The following is a 25174-nucleotide window of genomic DNA, read 5'->3' as shown; positions in this document are numbered from 1 at the left end:
AAAATGCTGCTTCTGTGTTTCTTTCCCGCATTCATTTTTGTCATTGCTTGATGCACGGCAAGCTAATAGACTGAGCAGAGCTGCGATGCTGCAGTAGCTTTCAACGGGACTTCAAAATTTAGAGCAGGGTAGTATAATATTAAAGGGCATCTTCTGAATGTATTAGGATGGTGTTTCCTAACTCATCTGACACATCTCCACTGTATGTTCAGATCTTTCTGGTGACTTGTGGAAAGATGGTATGTTTTTTGCTATTGTCTTTCTCCTATTTAATTGTATAAAGCTGGGAAGAGCTGGGTTCTTAAGGAAAGTGATGGGGAAAACAATGTTGGGTATAAGCCTTCTGGTCAGGTTGCTCTTGGCTTGTCCAACAGACTGTTCTGAGCATCAGCTGAATAGGGAAAATGTTGGAGTACCCAGGTCAGCTTGGGTGCATGGGTCTCTCCAGCCTTACATCCTTTAGTCTGTGATTGGTGCATCTCTGTTCAGTGTCCGATTCTGTCATTGGCAGAACTAGTAGGGACTTTGCTGAGACCTGGGTTTGACCCTTTAGGTGCTGGGGTCAACAAGTCTTGCATTTTTCCTGCATTTCTGCATTTTCAGCCTTTCTACATTTGGTGGTAAATACCAGCACTTCATCCCATTTGGTGAGATGTGTTTAAATTGCTGAGATGATCGTGGACCATATTTGTACCTTCCTATCTCTGCTGCTGATATTCAAGTATCTTGTGCTGGGTTTTTTTGCAGGATCCAATCCTATGAATAATTCAGGATTTTTGTTACAATTAGCTGCATCCCTGTATACAAACTTTATTTCCTTCTCTGCTCCTGTGCCCCTCTTCTACTCATCCTGATTGTTTGTCATGTGTTTTCTTGCAGTGTGTGCTGGCACCGAGAACAAGCTGAGCTCCCTCTCTGACCTGGAGCAGCAGTATCGGGCCCTGCGCAAGTACTATGAGAACTGTGAGGTAGTTATGGGCAACCTGGAAATCACCAGCATTGAGCACAACCGAGACCTCTCCTTCCTGCGGGTAAGCAATCTTTTTTCCTTCCCTCCATCTTGTGTGTTTAGGGGAGTAGCTACAGGTGTTGGGCTGCAGAAGGGCAGGTTGCTTTCCTACCAGCTCTACTGCAATATAAGAGCATAATAAAATGTCACAGATGTGCAGAGAACAAGAGCAATGTCATTGCTGTGACAGATGCTCTGAGTATGCGTCATTTAGATTTATGCATGACTCGGGGGAGAAAGCCATGTCACTACGCAGAAGGGTGACACCTTGCAGGTCTCTATCACTGTGTTGCCAGCAGGTATGGAGCAGGTAAGATAGGGTTGAGGAAGGTCAGAGAATCATGCAGATAAGCACTGGAGGCTTGGAGAAGCTAATCCTAATAAAATGCTATATATGAACTGATTGATAGACTAAGCAAAGGAAGAACTCTGGGCAATGTTTGTGGAGCATTTAAGGAAAAAGAAAAAAAAAGGTGATTGCTGAATGAACATAAAACCCTCTTTGTGTACGAGACTGGAGTTATGAGCTTAACTGAATCTCCAGCATCCAGGGGAAGCCTGTGATAGATGAAGGCTGTCCTGCCACTGTGGAGTCTGGGTTGTACGCTCCCTCAACCCTCTTTACATCACATTTTGCATAAATATCATGCTTTGGGGTTTGTGAAGAAACATTTCAGTGTAGTTTGTACGTTCCCTGATAATGTGTTAGGGAAAGGTGAATGCCGAATTAAAAGAATTTGAGCCCACCATTATTTGGCGTTCAAAACTAATTAAGTTTTAAGAAATATCCCAGTAAAGGAGTGATCCAGTGCACTCAGGTGGGCATCTGAGGATGCTGCAGACAATGTGGCTGCAACATGCAAGAAACTGGTATGTAGGTGTGACGACCACGGCAGAAAAGACAGCCCGTGGCAGTGTGGTTGCAGGCTGTGCTGGTCACTCTCCAATGGAAGAAGTCAAGCCATGACACAGATAAGGGTTTACACTGCTCGTATCATATGGCGTCGCTCGCATATACTTCTGCAGAATGCTAATGTCATGTTTCAAGATACGTGTCTGTATGTAGCTGGCATTTTCATAAAAAGCACTTAGGGGGAGTGGTGAAGTTTAAATCCAGCAGCAGGAAAAGGGCTGCAGGAGTCTGCCCCAGCAGGTTGTGTTGTACTCAGTCGTTCAGTTTGCCGGGTCTTGGGTGAACGTAGTGCTCAATTTCAGTTTGTAAAAAGGTGAACTTTCCATTACAAGTTCTAACAAAGGCAAAGCAGATTCTTCAACAACGTGTTTAGTTTTGCTTCATGTTAAATTTGTTGGGGATTTCACAGGATTTCTACTCTATACGTTGGCCTGTATTTACTCAAAGTGTACACCAGGCTGCTAAAAGATCTGCAAGCAAAATTCAGCTACTAGATACATCTGGATAAAGTTTGGGGTGCTAATTGCACTCAGACTAACAGGTTGCCTGTTAATTTGAGTGACAAATGCCCAGGAAGTAAATGCTATCTATACATTTCACAGTTGTGACAGGTGGGGAAAACACATATGCTTGTGCTCTGAAATAGATACAGCCTTGGTGCAGCTGGACTAATGTTTCCCATCATGTTAGACAGGCGGCAGATAGATACCTCCTGTGAGGGCAGGATCCCCACACCGATTCAGGCATCACTGGATTTTCAGATGCCTCCTGAAACCCCTGACTGGGCCATTGTGCGTGGCTCAAATTCACCAGAGATGGTTCTCACGCTTTGGCTTCTCTTCTTTCTTATGCTGCCTGCTGGTAGGTAGGGAAAGCAAATTATTTGGAAATTAGGGAATTAAAGTTCCTTGTAGAGAGCTGCTATAAGCAGAGTAAAGTATTGGTGGAAGGTGGGCAGTAAAATCGGCAAATGAGAGCAAGAAAGAAGGGCCCTGTGTAGTAAATGAAGGTGGTTCAGTCACTTGTGCTTTTTGGTGACAGGTACTATCGCTTTTTTATTAGTTTTGTTACTTCTCTTAACTTGTGTCTGCCCTCTCACAGATGTCTCAGCAAAAAGCAGAACTTGAAAAAACCCCAGCAAACTGGAAGTCTAGTTAATATGATAAATTGTAGTCATTAAAATAGAAAACCAAACAGAGGAGAGCATGTTCTTGGGGAGGCAAATAAATAAATAAATGTTGGCATATTTATGCCGATAATTCGACATTCATTAGTTAGGCAGTATTACTTGTTTTATCATTTTAAAAATGGTTTTAATGGCCAAATGAAGGTGGCAGATGGGAGATAACTAAAAGAAAGGCTGTTTGTCTCTCTCAGACTTAAATATGGTGAACTCATTGTGCAAGATGATGCTCCTCCAGCCTGCTCCAGTTTTCCTTAGTCTCTGCTGCAATAATTTCACTCTCCTTCCACCAAGCAGACATCAGGTAGGCAGTTGATGCACCCCTGGGTTACCTGTATGTCTGGCTGACAAGTACCATGGCTTTGTGTGCCCACCTGCGTTCTCGTTAGTGTTCAGCTTAGCTGAGCAGCCTCTCACTCCAGGACGGAGGGAAGACCTAGCGAGCTAGGCATGCTGAGCCTTTTTATCATGCAATAATAAAAGAATACCATAAATGAATTGAAGTGAAAAAAACCCCATGATTGTATTTACCCTGCAGAGGAACATTAAAAGATCAGCATCCCATCTCTCATATTTATTTAGACATTTATTCCCTAAGTAGATTTGCTTTATGTCTAGGAGTTAGGTCTCTGGATATCTGCTGATTAAGACTAAAAAGGGCTGCCTATCACCTGAATGAAGTGTTCAACCACTTAAACTTCCAGGCCTGCAAGCGAGTCCATGGCTTTGAGATCACGAGGAGCTTTATTTTTGTAAGAAGGGATTGCACGTACCAGTGGTTTTTTTTCCTAGCATTCTTGTATGTGTGCAAAACAGGAGTACAAATCTTCTGGTTTTGTTTTACGTATTTTATTTTTGCTTCTGGTTGTGTATTCCTTGCTATTCCTGGCTTGGTATTCCTTGCCCGTGGGTGGCCAAAAGAAGGGTGAGCAATTGCAATATGAAATTGTGCTCTGCATGTGCTACCCTCCAGCTCCATTAGCTATGTTTCTGCTGCTCAGTGCTTCCCTGCACCACAGTCGCAATGGGAGTCCTGGCAGGGGAAAGGAGAGCTCAGTAGGAGGAAGAAATGTGTCTGAGCCTGAGTGCTGGGAAAGGCAAGATGTTTCTGACTGCGGGCTGATAGCTGGTTTTCTTTATTATTCTTCCGAGGCTCAACCTACCCACAGAAAATGTACACTGGGGTAATTCAGTCTTTGGAGTCCCACCACCACAAGCTTTGGCAATGAAATGAGGCTTAGGTTAATGCAGCACATTGCTGCTGGAGTAGCAACTCCCTGTCATGGCCAAAGCAGGCTCTCCACTGGCGTAGATGCTGCAGTAGGGAAAGGCACCTACTGTTTCCAAGAACATGATTGAACGGGGCAGGACAAACAATTGGGTGGAAAACAGGCCCTGAGAACTCCCTTGTCTCTGTCGCATGTCTAGGCTCATCCAGCAAGTCAGCAGTGACAGCGGGAAGAGGTTGGGCTCCATCTCCCACTGCTTCCCAACCCACTAGCATCCTTCAACTGATTGCATGGGCCAGGCTTTTGTGCTAGGACTAGCTCTGTGAAACTAGATGAGCTTATTGAGGTGGTGCGTGTCTTGAGTTTCATCAAGGCTAGAGCCGAGATTTATTTCCCTGCTTCAGATTTCAGAAAAAAAAAAATCTTGAGAAAAGCTCAGATTGTGCACTGGTTCATATGGCAAATGACTGTTTGGTTTCAGAAACAGGGACCTATTCTAGTTTCACTTGGCAAAGCTGAGAGTTTGTATTGTGGACAGTTCTTATTTCTTAATAGCATCTCTGTATACAATTTTTGAAATAAAATACGCAATTAGTATACCACAAAACAATCTTCTGCAAGCACTGTTGTTCTGTTAAACACATTTGGTAAATGAGAGTTATCTTTGACTAATCCCCAGGCTTTTAGCAATTCACGGTCAGTAAATTATCTTCTCGTGCCTGGATTTTATTTAACCATTCAGATTATTTATTTTTGAAGACATGACCAAAGTTCTGTGCTGTTCCCTGCAATAACTCTCCCAAACGATTATGAAACTTATTTCTAACTGCAATCAACAGCCTTCAAAAATGATCTACCACCACTTTATAAATTCTTTTTTCATTTACCTCCATGGTGCCTCTGTAGCACCCTCAGCCAAAGCTACATTGGCAGCTATCTGCCTGCCACTTAGCAGGGTGGGCGTTTCATGGTGGGCAGGTTTACAGCTGCTGCAGTTACTGCAAAGATGTATAGCCCCATCTTCCCTTTGTCAGCATACATAACTGCGTGCTTGGTGAAAACCTGCACTGGCCCATACTTGTCACTTCCCTTACAATCACGTTTAGACTTTGTGGCATATTGAATTTGGGAGTTAGGGCTTTATGTATTTTTGCTTCTGATTGTGTTATAGCCTTGGAGGAAGTCTGAGTCAGACAGACCCCTCTGAGGAAGGAGGACTGCCAGAGCAGCCAGGGGAAGAGTTGGTTGCAAACGGTGCTGCCATTCAGAGCTGCTTCTGGTTAAGCTTTTATTTAAAGTTTTTTTGTCTTTTATAGAAAAACGCGTCTAAGCAGACTGTTCTGAAAGCTCCGGCAGCAGAGCTCAGCAGAGACGTGGGCATGGAGAGAGAGTTGGCAGTCTGAACAGAGGTGTTGGGAAGGGGAGCGCAGAGATGGGAGGATATTGCCTTGTCCAGTTTGCTCAGCGGATCATTGTGATGATACGTATTGCTCCTGAAGGCCTGGCAGCACAGCTCTGCATCCTCTTCTGCAGCAAAATAGTATCTTAATTCCCACCTGACAGGCTTCAATAAGGTCCCATGTCATCAGAAAGGGAGTGGGATGTGGAGTGTAATGCCTGTCAGGAGTTCCCGAAAAGAGAGGCTATGGGGTGGCTATGCCTACATGGAGGGGGATTTTGCCCAGAAGTGCTTGGAAAGCATTGCAGTCTGGCCCTACACCAGCACAGGGATTTTTGGGGGGTTTGCTGGGCAAAGATGCCCTGTAGCATTTGTCCCACAGTGAGTTACATCAGGAGAGGCTTGCCAGCCTGTGTTTTGTCCTTGGCTGGCAAGAGGCAAAGTGGCCTCCAGGTAAACACAGACCTGGAAATCAAATACATGTATTTATGTATTTGTAATTGCCCTGCCAGGATCTTACCCATTAGAAAATGAAGCATAAAGAGCCGAATAGTGTTCCAGCAGCGGCCTGAGGGGCAGGGCTCTGTGTGCCACACAAATCCAGGTGGAAAGAGGATACCTCCAATTTGCTGTGTAAACCTGGCTAAGGCATGCTGTGCACACAGCAATAAACACAACTGCTGTGCTGGGTGGGTTACAAGAGACCAGTGGCATGCTGGGCCATGCTTCTGGAAGGGACAAAATGTTTTATGCTGGCTGTGATCAGCTGCCAACTGTGCTGGATGAACCCGAGCCGTATTTAAAGTGAGTTGGATCCGAGACTCCAGAGGGTGGAGTGGGAGCAGAGGCTAACTGCAAAAAGCATGTGTGATACAGCTCTTCTCCAGGAGGACAGTTTCTTCTGTTGTTTTCCATTGCTTTTGCAGAAACAGTAGCTTAAAATAATCCCTGTGGTTCAAACTGGTCTCAAAATGACCAGGATGTATTGTTTGCCAAGGTGAGGAATGGCACGGATTTGTGGGGTCTTCCAGACCCGTCCTGTAGTCAGAAGTGGGTAGTGAAATGGGAAGCCGATGCTGCAGCCGTGGTGAGTAGCTGAGTGTAATTGGTGAGTGAGTATTTGGTGTTCCCATTGCCCTCATCCCTTGATGTGTGGGACAGCACCTGGGTGGTTGGTGCCTGGTCCTTGCTATTGAAGATGAATGTCACATGCCACGCAATCCCTAACATAATCTCACCCAGCTCCATCCTGACCCCACCACTCCCAGAGCCCCCCAGCTAGTAGGTAAAAGGCATCCAGTGCTTTCTGGCCTAAATGAGTTCAGAGGTGTTACATTATTTTTGTGCTTCAGTTGCTTATTGCCTTTATGTTACACTGATAGGAAAGCATCCACATCTCTGCAGCGTCTGTTTTCCCGTGCTGTCCCAGTCAGGTGTCTCTAATGCAGATATGTCCTTGTAGCTCCACAGACTGCCCTTAGCAGCCCCTGTGCCTCCCTTCTCTGGATTCTCAGAACCCCCTTTTCAGCAGCCTGTCTGATTTCAACCCATTTTTGGTAGATACAGGACATGGTACTGCTCAATTCCTACCTCTGCCAAGGCCTCTTTGGTGTAAGCCTCTGGCTGCTGCTGGTGCATCTTGTCTGCTAGATGCAATGCAGCAGCACAGGGGCCCCGTTCCCGCCTCCCCTTCCTTCCCCCCAAAAAGCTGCCTGCATGGCCACCAACCTCCCATCTGCCTCCCTCCCTGCCTTTCTGCCAGGATTTCCCCCTTGCACCTGGCCACGCTTGCCTACTTGGGGAGACAAATAATCCCAGCTGGCTGACAGCTGCCCTGCGCCTGCTGTGCTGCCCCTGTGCTGCAGTGGCTGCTCCCTCCCACAAGACCTCGGTGGAGCTGCAGAACACTGAGGGGTGACCCCGAGCCCTCTCCCCATCTCCTGTGTCCTCCTCGTCCTGTCGTGACAGCCCTGCTCACCACGCAGCTATTTCTGTCCGGCTCTTGCTGAGCCTTTTTTTAATGTTGTTTACAAACCTGGCAGCTTTGTCTCTCCAAGCAGCTAATGCTTTTGCTAATTCCCCACAGCCAGATTTTGACTTGGGTTTTATACTTCTCCCAGCCCTATTCTTTTATTTTTATACCTGTCCTGGGCATTGCAACAGGCAGAATTAACTGGGCTGGGAGGCTCCTTTCTCTTTTGTACACACCACCAACCTCCTCTCCCTAAAATAAACAGAAAAACTCAGTTGTGCAGCCTTTCTTTCCTCTCTCCTCCTTTTCCTACTAGCAATGCAACATCAACAAGCAGCCCAAGTCAGCTCTGCAATGGAATTTGGGCTTTGCTGTCGACTGGGAGAAACTTAAAGACTCTGCAAGCTGGTGCTTTTCTTCTTGAATCAGATTTTTAGCTTCTGCAAAACAAACGTAGAGAAGAATTAATATACAATTACTCCTCGAGCTGGGTTTGCCAAGCTGTAACCAAATATATGTACATTAGCTATTGCCCCATTAATTTAGCAATTATTTTTGGTGGCTTTGTATAAAAGATAAAGTTTCAAATAACCACTTGTGTTTAGGAGGAGAGTTCTGTGTTGTGGAAGTGCAGGCTCCTGTTTTGGCGCAGGGATGGACTGTAAAGCAGCTTTTTACATCTGTGTGTGCCAGGTGCTGTGCGGTCCCCTAGGAAGCATTTTTTGGGGAGGTTGTAATGGAAGAGGGCTGCAGACAGTGCCTTTTTCCAGGGGAGCCTGGGTCTGCTGGGGACGGTACTGGGCCGCTCCTCACTTCCCATCTGCTGCAGGGCTGCTCTCGGGAGTGCTGCCGAAGCCACTGGGGCACTAGTGGCTACGTTCCCTTGCATCCATATCGCTGTGATCGATTTGCTGTATAAAACACATGCTGTCATGCATGTGGAGTGACTAGTAAGTGGCGTCAACAGGCCCTTTGCTGACGAATGCACACCCACGTACGGGATATTCAGAGAGGCTCACCTGCTGGGGCTCTGGGAGGATGTAGGGATGGATCCCAATGTGGGGCTTCGTTTTCCCCTTCTCCGGGTTGGCAGCGGCCAAGAGGTTCCTCAGCTCTCCTGCAGCCTTTGCTTGTGTCCACTTCCGTTGAGGGGAGCATCCTTTAGCTGTATCACATGTGGGGATGAGAGGTAAGGATTTGAAGTCCAGGATGATTAAGGAGTCTGTTTAAATTGTCTATTAGCATTTTCCTTTCAGCTCCTATTGTATGGGAGGCACCCCACCTCCAGCCGCCTGGGAAGCCTGTCTGATTCATGTGCATGGCAGCAGTAGTAGGAGAAAGATAAAAGAAGCCTGACTTAAATTGTTCAGAGTAACCCAGACCCACGCGCATGCTCAAGATCAGTAATACCCTTTTCACTTGCTATCCTGTTTTCCTGGTTGCAGCAAAGCCACCCTTTGTTAGGCAGAGCAGAGCACTGGGGAGGTGATGTGGGGCAGCTCCCCCATGCCGAGGGGCTGCACCAGTCCTCCTCGCAATGTGAAGCAGGGGTCTGTCCTTCTTGGTGGTCCTGCTGAACCTCATGAGCCCCTCTGGCAGCTTTTGGATGCTGCAGGGGTACCTGCAAGCCCAGGTGGGTGTGGGAGGCACGGTGTGGGAGCGCTTCGACTTGTGACGGGGTGCCAGCCATGGCTGCAAGTGATTTTTGCCATTCAACAGTATTGCCAGACCCGTTGCTGGGAGATTGAAGTGCAAGAGGCCCCAGTAGCAAAAATATGGCCTGGATGTGGGGTTCACCGCTCCAGGTGGAGTGCTTTCCAGGTTTGTCAGAGGTAATGCAGTGGATGGGTGCTGGCTGGCAGCAGTTCAGCCTGGGTAGCGTGTGGAGGATGCTAATGGTAGGGGAAAGCATTTGGAGGAGCTGGCAAATTCTGCCATCATCCCGGGAATATCACGGAGAGGTCTAGGGACTCTTTGCTTAAACTGATGAGTAGTCTGCAAAATAGATTCGTTCCTGCACTGTGGTCGTGTAGCATCAGCAATAGCTAGGAATGCTTTTTCCCTTTTTCTTCTCTCCAACACAGATCTTGTTCCTTTCCTAACAGCCTGCTATATGGGGCTGTATTTTTAGGTACATGCTGACCCCAGCCCTTCCCTTCCTGATCAACACCTGCTGGGGGAAGCACGTTACTCCTTGGACAATATCTGCCAGGGATCTTTGAGGTGCAGGTAAACCTCCTTCCATGCGCTGCCCTGTGTCGGTCCAGGGTAGCTCCTGGGCCAGCACTGTCACCTCACTTGTCCGCTGTCTGACCTGCCTTTGCCTGTCCATCGGCAGCCGAGTGTCTGACAAACTGGTTGTGCTTTCCAACTGGTCCTGGCACTCTGAATCTTAGCCACTGACAAAAATACAGATCGGGAGTCAAATTCTTAACGGGAACAAAAGCAACTGTTGAGAGTCATGGCTCTGTCTAGGCTTGTTATTTTTTTTTAATTAAATACAGACTATTAATTTATTTCTTTTCCTATTGTTTAGCGTCTCATCAGACTCTTCCGTCTGTTTGTCCATGAATGGGTCTGATGCTGTCAGCTCCTGTGTGTCTGCAAAATAGGTGTGGCTAAGCCAGAACCCAGAAGCTGCTGTGATGGGTACTGTAAAAACGCTGGTAGTGGAGTGGAGGACATTATTAAAAATAAAACAGTGCAAATCTTCTTAATTAGGTGTTGTTTCTCTTAGAAGCTCATCTTCCCTCTAGGCAAGTGAAACCAATTATGTCCTCCCTTTCAACCACCTTACGCTGTTAATGATCTTACTCTTGTACATGTAAACCTCTCCCCTACTAATTGAAGCTAGACTAAAGCAAACAATGGAGTAAAGTTAAACTAACCAAAAGGAAAAAAACCAACCAACAGACTAGTTGCAAACACTTTTAAATTATAAATGGTTTTATTAGGTTATAAAGCAAATGAGTAGTTTTCTTCCAACTGTAGAAAGAAAGGTTATTTGGTGTAAATGGTACGTGAATGAGTTTTCAAGTGTAGTCTTAACCCTAGCTAGAAGATGGCATAAACTCCACTGCTTCACGCTGTTCACTGACAAGCTTTGCTCAGATATTGTTAAAGCTTATTTATTCTCTTTGTCCACTCGCCCTCTGAAATCTTTCCGTGGATCAGAGATTGAAGTCGGGAGGCACAGACGAGGTATATATAGGCATGTAGATACATTCGTAATTGTGGTATAGCAGCCTGTGCCAAGTGGAAGTATTTTAAACTTCCCTTTGAGTGATAATTTTCTGTTTTGCTGAGCATTTAAGCAATATGTTGCCAATTTTTCCTCTAGCATTCCCTCCCTCCAATCCCATTTTACTATGGAATAAGATGAAGTTAAACAAACCGACTCTCAGAGAGTTGAATAATCTTGCATTGTAATACACTGACTCAGAGTCTTGGATCAATGGGCTTGAATTGCTGTTAAAAGCCATATGAAAGGGAAAGCAAAGTCTTTTGCTGTAAGCTGTGTCAAGGGGTGGAGGAGCAGAGGGATGGATGGAGGCTTAGCCAACACTTTTTGTGCTAAACCAGATCAATTTTAAAGGCTTCCTCTGTAGACGCCTGCCGGGGGGGCTTTTATAGTTCAGAAATGTCAGCACAATTGTGCAGATTGCAGCATTCAGCAACAGCAACCCTCCCACCCCAAACCTGATACTAGTAGTGGCCCATCTAATTACAGCCCCACTTGTGTCACGCAGGCATCTTGAGTAGGTACCCAGGAAGGCTGGGGTGGAGGGAGAAGTTGGCCTTCCTGAACATCCACCTCAAAAACAGCACGTCAAGGGAGTGTTCACAAGGATGTGTCCTAGCAAAAGCTGCTCTGTTGTATGGGTCTGGTCTGAGTGTTACCGAAAAACTCAGAATAAAGAACTTATCAACACCAATTTAGTGTAGATAAGCAGACACTTCTTTATTAACGGCCGGGTGCGCGGGCGAGTCCTCTCACGAACCACGCACACCTGAACACCAAAATCATACACCTTATATTAAACTTATTCATACATATTCATTAGATTTCCGAGTAATGTTATACATATTCATTAGATTTCTGGGAAGTTATTAGCATATGTAAATGTCCTTTACGCAGGCGCCGTGAAGGTCTCTGGTGGTCTTCAGAAGCCCTCTGGTGGTCTTCCATAGTCTTCCTCACTTTGTCCGATAGTTGACCTTTCATGTGATTCTGCGCAGTACGATTTTTGCTATCATGTATTAGATTTACATAAAATACATTGAATGTTAATTCTTGAATCTAATATTTCTAGTGATTGGCCCTTAGTCACACCACCTTATCAATATTCTTATACTAAAACAATCATTGGTTAATCTCACTTAACTCTACTGATTGGAATTCTCATTAATTAGATCGAGGTAAATCTTTACCAAAGCTTCTGTGGTTAACTGATTTCAGACAATACTCGAATTCTTATAGTTACACATAATACATTTTCTTAAGTTCCTAAGTTCCTATTATTTTAAAATTCTGACATCTGTTATCTAAGTTCTAAATGTTCCTACTAGATGATTTTAACCAATTCCTCCGGCCTTGATACAGGGCTATACAGGAGATTTCACAATAGCTGTTAGTTGGTGGTTAAATATATAGAATGCAATATATAATTTTGCTAAAATATTTCTTATAGTTCCATATTCCTATTAAAATTAAATATGATTAATTCTAACTAATAACAAATCAGTAACATGAGGAGCTAGGGAGACTGAAGCTGGCCGGGGGGTGATAGTGGATGTGTCTTTCTGGGATTGAGGTTGAGTTTGCTCAACCCAACAAGCAGGCAGCAAGGACATCTCTCTTAACCACGTGCTGGCTCTGAGTGCTGAATCCTATGGGGTATGAAATCAAGTACCACAGACTTCTCAGCTGAGATGTCCCCAGTGTCAAACATCATCATGGAGAGGTGGAATCAAGAGGTGTTGGCTAAAGTGACAAGGACCTAGTTCAAGGCAGTACTTCTGCAGGTCGTTTGAGTGCAGCTGGTCTCATCGACTTCTAGTACTTCTGTTTGAAGTTAGTAGGAGGATAATAGGGTCTGCATGCTGTATTGAATAGCGCATAGTGTTTCTTTTCCCCCTTTGGTGGTGATTAGTCCTACCGGAGAGGAAGAATGAAGTGCTTTGAGGTACTGTCTGAACATAATAAACTTGAAAATGTCAAAAGGCAAATTGGAAATACCATGCCGATTTTGACAAACCTGCGCTGTTTTATGCAGGAAAAATAATAGTGATAACTTAATGTTGCTCACTGGAGAGAGAGGTTATACCAAAAATACACTTTGTGAGAGAGTATGCTCATGCTTTAAGAAAAGAAGCCTTAACAAGCCCAAGAGGGATACGAGACCCTCAAAGTAAATGCCATTCAAGTTTAATAGGATGGAAGGGATGTAGCCAAGTGGTCCAAGAGCCTGAATGGTGGCCAGAGCCACTCATTCTGATTTCTGATGTTTTGGGATTGATTCAGATCCTAAGGGCCAACAAAGGAACTGTAAAGCATTATAAATTGATTATAATTCTGTGTAATCATGGTGACAGTGGAAGTGCTTGTGTCTCACTGCACGCGACAACCTGTGAAAAAACCAGCAGGGAAACCCACCAAAACCCATGGCTACCTGCAAGTATATTGCTGCCTCCAAATGGGGAAGCCTGAGATATGAAACATCATTGCTTTAAACCCTTTTCAGACAAGCATTGCTTGTTTGCACATAGAAGGACTTCTGCCTTAAATTTGGAAGGGGGCTTCTGAAAACAATCCCCCAGCTCTGTACTCATCGGCTTCCCTTCCAGAAAGGGCTGAAGAACAGGGGAGAGTGAAGGGGACGGTGAGGCACATGTTGTATTGCTGCTGTAAATCAAAAGCAACAACCCTGTGTAATGCATACCTCAGGAATGATAATGACAGTTCATCCTTCAAAAGTATGTTGCAGAGTGAAGGCCTAAGAAAGTAAAATCCATAGTGAATATCAGGGAATTAATGGCTGTCTCTGCAAAAGTGTGGAGTAACCTCTTTGGGAAGCAGAAGATGTTACTGGATTTCTTTCAAACCTGCTGTGATCAACTAGAAGCAAATATATCTGTTGTAAGGAGCAGTCTTGCTTTGATATGGGTGTGGAAAACCTGACCTAATAGGTATTATAGATTGCTGTCATTTTTAAAATACTATGTTTAATTTCTTTTGGAGTCTGGTGAATTTTTAGGTAAAAGGAAGAAGGAAGGTGCACTCTGCAGATGGGTTACTCTCCCACTCTCTGAGCCAGCAAGCTCAATGCTGAACGTCCCTGCTGCTGTGGTAGCCAGTCTCTGCAACCTGCTTACATGAACATGTTTATGTTTCATCTGCTGTGCAACCTCAGTTATCTTCAGATTATTTGGAAAAGGCTCTTGTAGTTGAAAGCACAGAAGATGATTAAGGAAAAAGAAAAGGCAACTGCAAACCTGTGTCCTCCCTGCGTTTCTGTCCCATTCATGTGATGTTCTCATGAGCAGGTGGTACCTTGCCTTCCCTTGCCTAAAATAGGGAAACCCGTTAAAAACAGCCATTGCAGGAATCCCAACGGAAGGTCACTGCAGAAAGGGATGGGGTGAATTTCGGTTCTCATTAATTCAGAGATGTGCAAGCAGAGAGAAAAAAGAGGAAAATATTTGCAAATATTTATGCTGTGTTAAAACTACTGTAGAGAGCAGAGACAGCTGCGCAGCTTAAACCTAAAATATTTTGCTGGCATTTGTTGCAGTCACAGTCATCTGACCGGTGGCTGGGTATCCTCCTTTCCCACCTCCTCTGCCTGTTTGTTTCCTGAAAATGCTGATATTCGTCTTTGAGGCCAGGTGAGGTCCATCAATTTAGCAAACCATGAGCTGATCCCAGCCATGCTGTCAATTAGCTCTGGTGCCTGGCATCAGTGTGGCCAGAGGTTACAGCAGCAGTGCCCAGTAGTGACGGCGGATGCTGAAACACGCTCCCTTGTCAGCTAATCATTTCAGTGCCAAAGTAATCATTTGATCTCAGCAGAACAGCTGGTTTTAAACCATAGATTATCCACTACTTCATCTCCTCACTTAGCTGGGGAGCTGATTTGTTTCAGCTATATATCAATTATACCCCCAAAACAACACTCAGTTAGCTTGTACCATGTGAAATAAAGATAAAACGGGTTCAGGCACTAATGATAGATCTTCCATTACAGACCCTCTGCCCCAGCACATAAATACCCATCACCGGAGAGTGAGTATTCATTCATTCCTGGAGCCAGTCATGCTGATTTCATTAGGATACAATGAATTATTTTAGTGGAACAAAGCATATATAAAAATAAAACGCAGTTAAAAGGCCATTTATTTCTTGCGCTGCTGGGTGACACCAAAATCACTCAAACTGATCGAATGTAAAATCAAATACATCTGGTTAGAGCTAGCTTGTTGGGAAGCAATGCGTGTTGTGTGCAAGGAAATCCAGTCATTCCAAAGGAAGTGTTTTCATGTGATCTTTTCCTTGACGTTATTATGGCCTTTTGATCAAAAATTTCTCCATTACTGGCCACTGAAATAGAGAAATTTTGCTTCGTTTGCAATGAAGACCCCTCGCCTTGCAGATCGATCTGGCACGTGCTCAGCCGGTGCACGCTTTGACTATGCTGATGAAACGGCAAAGTCCTAAAATCATGAAATAATGGCATTGCTACAGGTGTTCCTAGTAGGCAAGCTAGCATTTCCTTGGGCAGAGTAGGTCCAGCACATTTAAATCTATACCAACATCAATATGTTTGCATCTGCAGCCCTGCCATTGCCCGCTTTGGGATCGATTCCGCTTGTGTTGGTGGATGTGTGGCTGAGCAGCGTAGGGCTAAACAGAGCTGGCTGGAAGTATTCAGAAAGCAAATTTTGGTAAAATGTTAAAATACTATTTTGCTTTGGCTTTGTAAGCCTGGTGTTTGACCAAAATGTGTTGTTTTTCTTTAATAGAAGAGGTAATTAGTAAGTATGCTTTTCCCCTAAGGGATTGCGGCAATGCAGGTTATTGCATGCCAGTTATCATCGGAAAGTTCCCCAGTTCTTCCTGCCACAAGCATTCAACCCCATACGCTTGTCGTGTTTTCTGATGTTCCTGAGGTGGAATGAAATGCTTATTCAGCATCAATGGGAAATACTGGGTTTATGTCATTTATCTCAATATTTTGTTTTCAGTGTGCAGAGGTTTAAAGCATGTGGTTCCTGGTGTGAGTGGGTGCTTTTCTGCGTGCTTGGCTCTGCGCACTTTTGGTCACCTTTTCCTTTTCCAGCTTCCGTTACAGACATGCTGCTTGGGGAAACAGTGTGCAAGGAAACCCAAGGGTGCTGTTGGGAACCAGGAGCTGTGCCGGGAGCTGGCATGCTGGGTCTGTCTTCCATGGAGAGGGCCGTGTTGTGTCCCACAGTGCAGACACCCATGCCCCAAGCGCTGGATGGAGAGGGAACCGCGCAAGGCAGGAAAAATCCCTGTTCATGCAACTGTTTTGCACCTGGTTTGATGGTTTTAATGTTGTTTCTTGTTCTTGTTAGATTATCATCACAAAGTGAGAGATAGCCAATTTGTGCAGTAGAGATCCTGCTGCAGATCTGTTGCTGAAGCCTGCACGCTTTTGTGCACCAGGGAGGAGTAAACTACCTGCAGGTATATTTATTTATTTTCTGAAAAAGGATTTTTCAGGTGACATTTGGAGCAACCTTCTTTAGGAAGTTTTCCGTCTTTCCTTAGGCAGAGCAGTGGGAGAGGTGAACGTGGTAAGGGTGGTTTCTTATGGCCCCTGTGTTGGGAGATGCGGAGAGTTGTTTCTAAGAGACCTTACAGCACTTGTTAGTCCTGGGGCTGGTGTCCTCAGCTCGATCGGCCTGACGATATGAATGTGAAAAGATCAGCACTGAGTGGAAACCATTTCAAATATGGTAATCTGCGCACACTTGCACAAACACGTTGGAGCCAGCTAAGCCCGCAGCCAGGAGTTATAAAATTCTTACTTATTTAAAAGACTTTGAATGGAGTTCACACACTCCCTGAGATTTCAGTTTAAAAAGAAATAATTTTGATTGCCTTTCTGCACCTCAGCTCCTCCCATAAAAGGTCACCTATCTCGAAACGTGCCTTCAGATTGTGAGACGTAGTCCTGGTTTTTGGTTTTGCTCCTTTTAAAATTTTAGTTGTTCATTAAAGCCCTTGCTGAACTGCTGTACCTAAAGTGGTTTTAACTCTGACCTCTGGAAGGATTACATATCTTTTTATGTCTAATAAGGGCTGAAATTTTGTTAGGTGAAGCAACTGCCAGTTTTACAATGTCTGCTGCCTGTAACTATCCCTGCAACTGCCAGGAGCCCAAACCTGACAGCTCCTTAAGCAATTTTTAAATTTTTTCTCCCATGAAATTTTAATACTGCATCATGCCATGAATTCATAGTGGATGCAAATATTTATCAGATCTGTTGCAGACAGTGTCCACTGGATGTTAATTTGCCAGGATGAATCTGGCTGTGTCTGGTTAGCAGGGGCTTCTCAGAAGCAAAATAGGAAGGCCTTCATTCTGGGTTTCAGGAAAGCCCCCAGCAAAGGCTCCTCTTGTTTCCTTAAATACATGTCTTCAGCTCCATCCTCCAGAGGCATCTCAGAGTACCCCTCTGGGGCTCTCAGGAAACAAAAAGGGCACTTGTCTGATAGCACTTCTAAAAGGCAATGATTTTTCTTAGCCCTCACTTAATTGGCGGGTAATCGGCCATCATCTCGCTCAATACAAGGCTTTGTTTTTATTTGTTTATTTTTTTAATTGAGCTAAATGCCTCTTCTGCTTTCCCACTGCCTCTGATCTCTGCTGGAGAGAGCAAATCTTAGCAGCCTGGAACATCACACGTTTCTCTGATGGCTTTCGGCTGCCATATGTTCTGGTTCAGTAACAGTTTTGGCTGATCACTGTGACAGCAAAACACCTTCTTTTATTTAAGCTACAGCTTTCTAGAAATATGTCTTTGGGCTTAATCAACATAACCTTCAGCAGTTCTTTGAAACTCGGGATCTAAACGCCATGAATGTCAGAAACACTTTATGGCTTGTGGGAGTCTTTAGCGCTTCAGACAGATAAAAGTGGAGGAGGAAGCCATCAAAAAATACACCAAATACAGGCTGGAATGCGTTTTTTGCTGGTAGCTGACAGTTGGGCCCCTGCATTGGAAAGGACAGGCTATCAAAAGAAACCAAAGGGAAATGTAGCACTGAGTGTACTGAGGTGAGCAGCCAGTTGGGTTTCGTACAGTATACGCTCCATAAGCCATCCATGTGCACCGAGCTTAGGCACCCTTTGCTGGCAGAAACAGTCCTCTGCTGAAATGTCTTTCAGACGTGAGAGCTGTTGGTTTATTACTACAATAGTAGTGGTGGTGTTATTTTTAAGAAGAGGAGAAAATAAGAATAAATTACAGTAAAATGTCAGCAACTGCTGAAAATAGAGGAGTAGCAACAGTGTGTCTTTGGCATTTTTGCAGCCAGTCAAGCACATGCAGCAGGAATGGCGCCAGCGTGCAATTTCCATCGGCTTCAATTACTACCTTTGCCTGTTTTTAAATATTTAAAGTTTAACATTTAATTTTGGATGACGCTGAATACCAAGAATCAAAATATGGAAATTAACATTAAAGTATTGGTTGCAGCAAGTACGTATCAATAATGTAAGCGGGATGGGACTGAATGGCCATGGTCTTCCAAGAAATCTTTTCCGTTTCTCTTGTGTTCCCTGTCTAGACAAGATTATTAAATAATCCTCTGAAGGGATTGTCCTTCTCCGCTACCTTTTATTATTGGTGGGAGCCAATTTGAGGCTCACTCTGTTGTGCAAGGGGCCAGTTCCCTTGTGTGATTGATGAGCCGGATGGGAAGTGATTAGACTTTTACAAGCCCACACTACTTGGAACAATACTACCAGGAAAAAAAAAGGCTGTTCTTCAAATTTCAGATTTATTGCCTATTATTTCCGAGCTTCAGTTTCTCTCTCCTTCTCTTCGACATCTCCTCATTTTTCTGGCTTGCTTCACAAGATAAGGAAAGAGGGTGGAAGATCTGCATGGTGCAGCTGGTAGAGGTAACCATAGGAGGAAAAACTGCCAGCTGTTGTGGGCAGTCTTGCTTTTTTGTTTTATTGTTGTTAGTTTTTATGAAGACTGATTGCGGTTTGCTCTTGATACGCTTCCCCAGAGGTTTGCCTTCTTCAAAGAGACACAATAAACTGGGCAAGCTGTGGAACAAGGCTGGTAGGAGGAACAGTAGGACAGGTAGGACATATGTGGTGTCTCCCTAAATACAAGGGGGGACAAACAACAATCCATTATATTGGGGCTGTCAGTGTGAGACCCCTTTGCCCTCTGCAAAAGAGCATTTACTGGATCGCTGCATGGTTTGCATGTGATGATGGCAGAGCAGAGTCTTTTCTTGCAGGGATCCTAGCAAACCTGATATCTGACTGTGCGTAACAGGCAGTTTTGCTGCTGCCTGTCATTGGGGTCTGGAAAGCCTTTTTAGAGGCAGAAATCCAGGTCTCCCCATTTCATTCTCGCTCTCATCCAAGCCACCCATTTACCTTTAGCACACAGTTGTTTCATCTTACGTTAAGAGCTCTGATCCTTCTCTTCTGGGTGCCCGGCAGAGAATTTCATCCTAGAAATAAAAGAAGGCGCATAACCATTCTTGCCTTTAAGATTCCTAATTTAATTCCTCTTGATTTTGTTCAGGGGTTTGCACCTTTTTTTTTTTTTTTTTTTAAGTCTTCCTCAGGAGACCTCTAAAACTTCTCCACTGGAGCAATGGCAAAGTGAATCCAGACGGCTGTTTTTCTTTAGCACCTCTGAGGACCACTGATGCAGGCTGAAACATATACAATATACAGCAACTGGGTATTACAGTGAATGGGGGAATCCTATTCCCCTGGTAAAAGTCAAATGAATTATTCCATTTTAGCTTTAAAACTCAACTCTTTATGCATACACCAGAGCCTCGTGGGGACTGTCCCCTGGCGGACCTGTTAGCTGAAAGTTGTCATTGAGGCCAATCAGAGGCAATGCCCAGCCTAGTACCTTTGGGGAAAAACATGCTGGAGAGGTGAACATGAGCACCTCTGCTCACAGCTTCTTGGCATCTCTGTGATGTGATTTAATCTTGTTAAGCTGGAGCGGAGCTTGGGGTATGGGTGTTCTTTTGTTGGCATTGAAAGGATGTTTCATCAGTGTTTGTCCTGCTGCAGATGATAAAGCTTTTGCAATAAGAAAAAAAAGGTAATGGATGATGTTTTATAATTGAGAGACCTAACAGTGACAGCAGTCATGTGGGTAAGGGGGGTGGGAAAGGAGGATTTGTGACCAAGAGAAGCAAACTACTGCAAAAGCCAGAGCTATGCAAATATTTGACACTTCAGCTTGGTGACTGAACTGGGAAAGAATTAGAAAAGTCATATGGGGTTGATCCAAGTGAGAAATCTCTCCCCCCTCCACCCCCCCCCAATACTAGAAAATGTTGCTTTGTGACAATTGAGGTTTTTTTGTTCAGCTCAAAGTTCTTCATTTGTTTTAAATAACACATTCTGGTAAACCACTAAGCAGTGAGCACCTTGATTTTTCAAGTGTGTTTTTCTTTCCCCTTCCCAGACAGAGCTGTTTGCCACATTCAAGATTAATATTCAATTGACTTTGGTCAACCAAAGATTGATCTTTTTTTTCTCCTGTGCTGATATGTTTATTCTTTGAAAACTTTCTCCAACCTAATAAGGATAGATTTTTTTCATGGCATTTTATCAAGTCTGCCTTCTCTTTGCTGGGTTAAAATTTGATGGAAGCAAGTTATTCATAAAAATGCAGGTCAGTTTTTGTTGTACTGAAAAGAGCTCTTGCCTCCATAAGAAACATAATAAATGAAACAAAACAAAGATCACAGATGCTGTAATAAAATTAGTAAATGTGTGTATTGTTGAACTTCACTAAAATTATTGTAAATGGTGCTGTTACATTGTTTAATTATGTACAATTAGCCCAGGAATTGCTAAGTCCCTGCTGGAGCCTTTTCTCTTAGATTTACAATAGGTCATGGTAGAGTATTTTTCTCATTACTGTCATGGAGGCACTAATTGAACTGGATCCGATCTCCCACATTGACTATTTTTATCCATAGAAGAATAATTTATTTATGTACAAATAGTTGTTCTTTGCCATATTTAACTGGAGCCTGGAGCAGGCATAGAAGAGATGGCAGAATTTATAGTCCATTAAAACATTTTCCATCAAGTGTCATCTGTGAAAACTGTTTTGGGCATATAAAGCAGGAACAAGATAAATGTAGTTTTGGTAAGTCTTGAAAATACTTTGCTTCAGGGCCACAGCCAGCCAGCATGGCAAAGCTCTGGGGAGTTGTGCAAAAAAAGTCAGCAATGTTAGGGTTTTTTTACATACATACATACATATATATATATATGCATTGAGAAATCATTCTTCAGAAAACCTGGGAAATGTAATATTTTGGTTTTGCTTCCAGAAGGTTTTGTGGTTTCTCTTGGAGAGCTGAGAAAGAGCTGGGAGCTGCAAAGCACAGCAGAGGTGTTGCTTTGCTAGATGAGCCTGCAGGCAGAAAGGTGTGTGGTGCGTCTGGCCCTTGCGAGGCTGAACTGATACTGTTAAGTTGTCCATGCAGGAAAGGTGGCAGAAAGCATGGGAGATGGAAGAGCTCATCATTTATTTCCAACCTGAAATCCCCCAGATGCCAGAGAGGAAGCTAGCCCTTGCGAAGACTGACGTACTGATCTGCTGGATCCAAGGATTTTGCCTTGTTAAGCATTTCAGAGCATTTGGGAGTTTCTTCATATTGATCATCCAAGCTAAACCCACTCAATAATATGATAAATAATTTATTTGCTGACACTTTTCCCAGCCTGCTCTATATGCACCTCACATAGGTACGATGTGAAAGCTGAAGGTGTGCTTCCCGGAGGTTAGCTTTGCAGACAGGGAGGGCAGCAAGAAACAAACACGAAGTTCAGCTGAAGCCTCTCTTGCGAGCTTGGCTGCCTCAGGCATGTGCCAAGGAGAAAAGGGTGGATCTGTTGCAGAGCCTGGAGAAGGCTTCGGGTGTCAGGGAGACATGTTAGAGTAAGAGGTGCATGCGTGGTGCTGTGCAGGGGTACCACCTTGTGCCTGGACACGGCAGCTCTCTGTTGTGTTTGAGCTTGAACCAGACGGGGCTTCAGGTTTTAGAAAAGGCCAAACCACTTGAACTCTTTCTCTGTCTGTTTGTAAACCCAAACTCAGTGCAATTTAACATGTGCTGTACCCATGGAGGTCAATGATATAGCGTGCAACTGTCTCGCCTCTCTGGACCAGGAGATCCCTTTGCCTCAGCTCTTTTATACACCTTCCACCTTGCTCCTAAAACACCAGGTGTTGCATCAGATGGAGTAACAGCACACCAAAACTCACATCGGTGGTTCCTGGCAGGCGCAGTACCTGTAGCTGTGGACATACTGGAGACGTCTCAGCAAACACTGCCAGACACTTGCAAATTTATTCAAAACTGTTTCCATGAGCAGAGGAGTGCATTATTTATGATTCCATTTTCCTCTCTGTTTGGAGAGCATTTATCAAATCAATCAGAGAATTCATTAGGTAATTATTATTTTTTCATTATTTGCCTAAGCCTTGGTGTATTTACCCCACACAAATAGAAAAGCCATATGTAAATGGGATCAGGAGCTTGAAATATCCATTTTCCTCCCCGCAGTGCAGAGGAGGAGCCTGGGAGTGGGTCTGTAGTGTGACAGCTAGCAATGAAGTTGTAATATATAAGAAGTGACGGGACGCTGTTGAGTATCATTTGTCATTTGTGGCCTGAACGAGATCACTTCTGCTGTGTGCTGGTGGATGGCCAGAGGTGATTTGTGCCCCAATTCACATGTGTGCAAGGGAGGCACCAAGAAGTTATAAGTCAACATACATGAAAGGCCCTGAGCAGCTGCGAGTCCCCAGCTTAATCTTGTTTTGCCAAGTCCCCTGTGTGTTTGTTAGCATCCTGTCCCACATGGCATCCAGTGCCACCTCCACCATCTTCTGGTGGTGGTTGTGGGTGGAGCTTCCCAGGGTAATACCAGCCACCATTTCTCTGTTCTTTCCTCAAAGAAGGGTTTGGTGTTTTTTTGTTCACACTGGCTCATTTGGTGATTTTGCTAAGGACAACCCAGTGGTGGGTGGCCTGGCTGGCCACTGGTCTTGGGGACCAGGAGAAGTGGGGACAGTGCTACTCCTGGCACCACATTTGCTATGGTGGCCACACCTCCGTGCTTTCAGACCCCGCATCAGCACGTAGTTTCTGTAGTTTGGGATTTGCCTCTCCCTGACCTGCAGTGAGGGAGAAAACATGTTCCTGCAGAATGAGGTTATCTCAGGTGCACAGGGAGCTCCGGAGTGAACGGGGCCACCAAAATGTGGTGCTTCCCATTTCCCAGTGTAGGGGAGCTCCTGGGCCAGAGCCTGTGATTGGATGAGAGTGGGTAAGGATGAAGGGGATGGGGAAATTATAGCAGCACCATGTCAGGTCTACTGAAACTGCTGTACAAAAAGCAACAGTTGCAGACTTGCTTTAAGAGCATCTTAAGGTGAGGGGCCAGGGTGGGTTTGGGTTTCAGAGTCTTTTGCAAGATGCTGATCCACGCAGGCTAAGGGGATTGCTGGGAAGATGACTCTGTAGCTGCCTGCACGACCACTGTACCCCACCTCACCTGCTTTATGGGGTTTATTTTCAAGTAAATGTCAGGTTTCGTTCTTACCAGCTGCTTGCAGTGTCCGAGGCATCCCCGTTGCAATGTTAATGAGAAAACTTGCTATGCGGTTTCTCTCCAGGTGACCCAGCTATTCTGAAAAGCACTAAGGGTCACTGAACAAAAATGTATAATGTATAATTAATGCAATAATTGTATAATTTTATTCCCCTCTTCATCAAAGTTGGTGTACACAGTGCATGTATTAAATATGACTACAGTGCCGTTTCCCAAGACAACTGCTGAAGATGAGTTAGGAAGACCTCAATAGGCTCTTCCACTTAAAAATTTTCTTTGCAAAATAAATACGGGCTGTCTTCTGAATAAGAATGAGATTACCTGAAGTCATTAATTAGTATGACTTTTTAAAAGGAAGCTGTAAATGGAATAATTCACCACATACAGCATCCTAATTTTCCTCCCTGTGAAATAGTTTTCACTTTTTATTATTTACTCTCTGTTGCTGTAAAAAGCCTTTCATAAGTTCAGAACTTCTTTTTTGATGGGTCCCTCCTGCTTTTTTAGCTTGTTTCTTTTGCTCCCCTGTTGTCCGTCATCCCGCTTCCAGGTTTTGGACAGAGACAACATTATAATTGTGCCCAAACCATCTTTGCCTCCCTCCAGCCTTGTCCCTCTCAGAATTTCCCATCGCCATAGGGTTCAGCTTGGTGACCAGAGCTCAGTGCCCAAGGCAGCTAGATTTGACCTGGAGTTATCTAATAAATTAGAAGAAAGTGCAGGGCTGGAGGTCTCTGAAGCAAGGAGAGCTCAGTATTGCCACTGATTTTCTATTAGCGCGTGAGCATCACCAGCGCGCGCCATACGATAACATCTGTCATGTCAGCACAAGTCCTGACAGTGATCTGGAGACCTGAAATCCTAAAATGTGGCACAGAGAAGCTCATGGGTCCTTTGCGTTAGTCTGTTGGCCTCATGTTTGTTTGTTTTCGTTATGTAGTTCGGCTTGGAAACTGTTAAAATACATGTTGTAAGAAGATTAAAATGATCCTTTATGATGGATGGAAGGAGTTAAACTGAAGTTAAAAAAGAAAACTTTCGAGAGGTTGTTTCAGAAAGAAATTCAGAAACAAAATTGGATGGTTTAGTCTCATAGCTTTTCCCTAAAGCTTGGAGCAATTTGTTTAAACATTGATTTTAACTTTATTTTCTTACTGTTTTTTTTTTCTTTTTTTTTACAGTGGCTTAATTTCCATTCCTTGTCTGGCATGCCTGTTAATTTTGCACGCTATCACAAGCCTAATTCTTCTCTGTTTCAAATGAATATCATATAAATTAATTGCCATACGATTACCATGTAATTACATTGTGACTCATGACAGTTTAGACAAAGTATCATAGCTACATTTTAAGAAATGATAAATGTTTGACTAATCTGTCAGAAAAATGTAAATATATTGTGATTTTTGTGGCACTTTTAAACACATTAATTCTCCCCCTAGTTTCTGTAAGCTGTCAGTCATGCTGTAGCAAAGAGCAGTCAATCTGAGCACCCAAATTTATTTGTGTTTAGGCAACGTTTAGCATTTGGGAAGGTTTTTGCACCAAGGGCCAAGGAGGAGGTACGTGACCTGAGTTGCACCATGGA

At 44.2% G+C, this 25174-nt stretch overlaps 1 protein-coding gene across 5 annotated transcripts in view; it reads left to right on the top strand.

Annotated features, from left to right (window-relative positions):
- Nucleotides 1–25174, top strand: part of ERBB4 (erb-b2 receptor tyrosine kinase 4) — a 671761-nt gene that overhangs the window by 249164 nt on the left and 397423 nt on the right. For all 5 annotated transcript variants that reach the window (XM_069782036.1, XM_069782034.1, XM_069782037.1 and 2 more), the window contains one exon: nucleotides 880–1031. In XM_069782036.1, coding sequence (XP_069638137.1) covers nucleotides 880–1031 — 152 coding nt within the window. The remainder of the gene's footprint in view (nucleotides 1–879; nucleotides 1032–25174) is intronic.

This window comes from Haliaeetus albicilla, chromosome 4, assembly GCF_947461875.1.
Source record: "Haliaeetus albicilla chromosome 4, bHalAlb1.1, whole genome shotgun sequence".
In the NCBI taxonomy this organism is placed as follows: domain Eukaryota; kingdom Metazoa; phylum Chordata; class Aves; order Accipitriformes; family Accipitridae; genus Haliaeetus; species Haliaeetus albicilla.
This window is presented reverse-complemented; position numbering and strand designations above follow the sequence as displayed.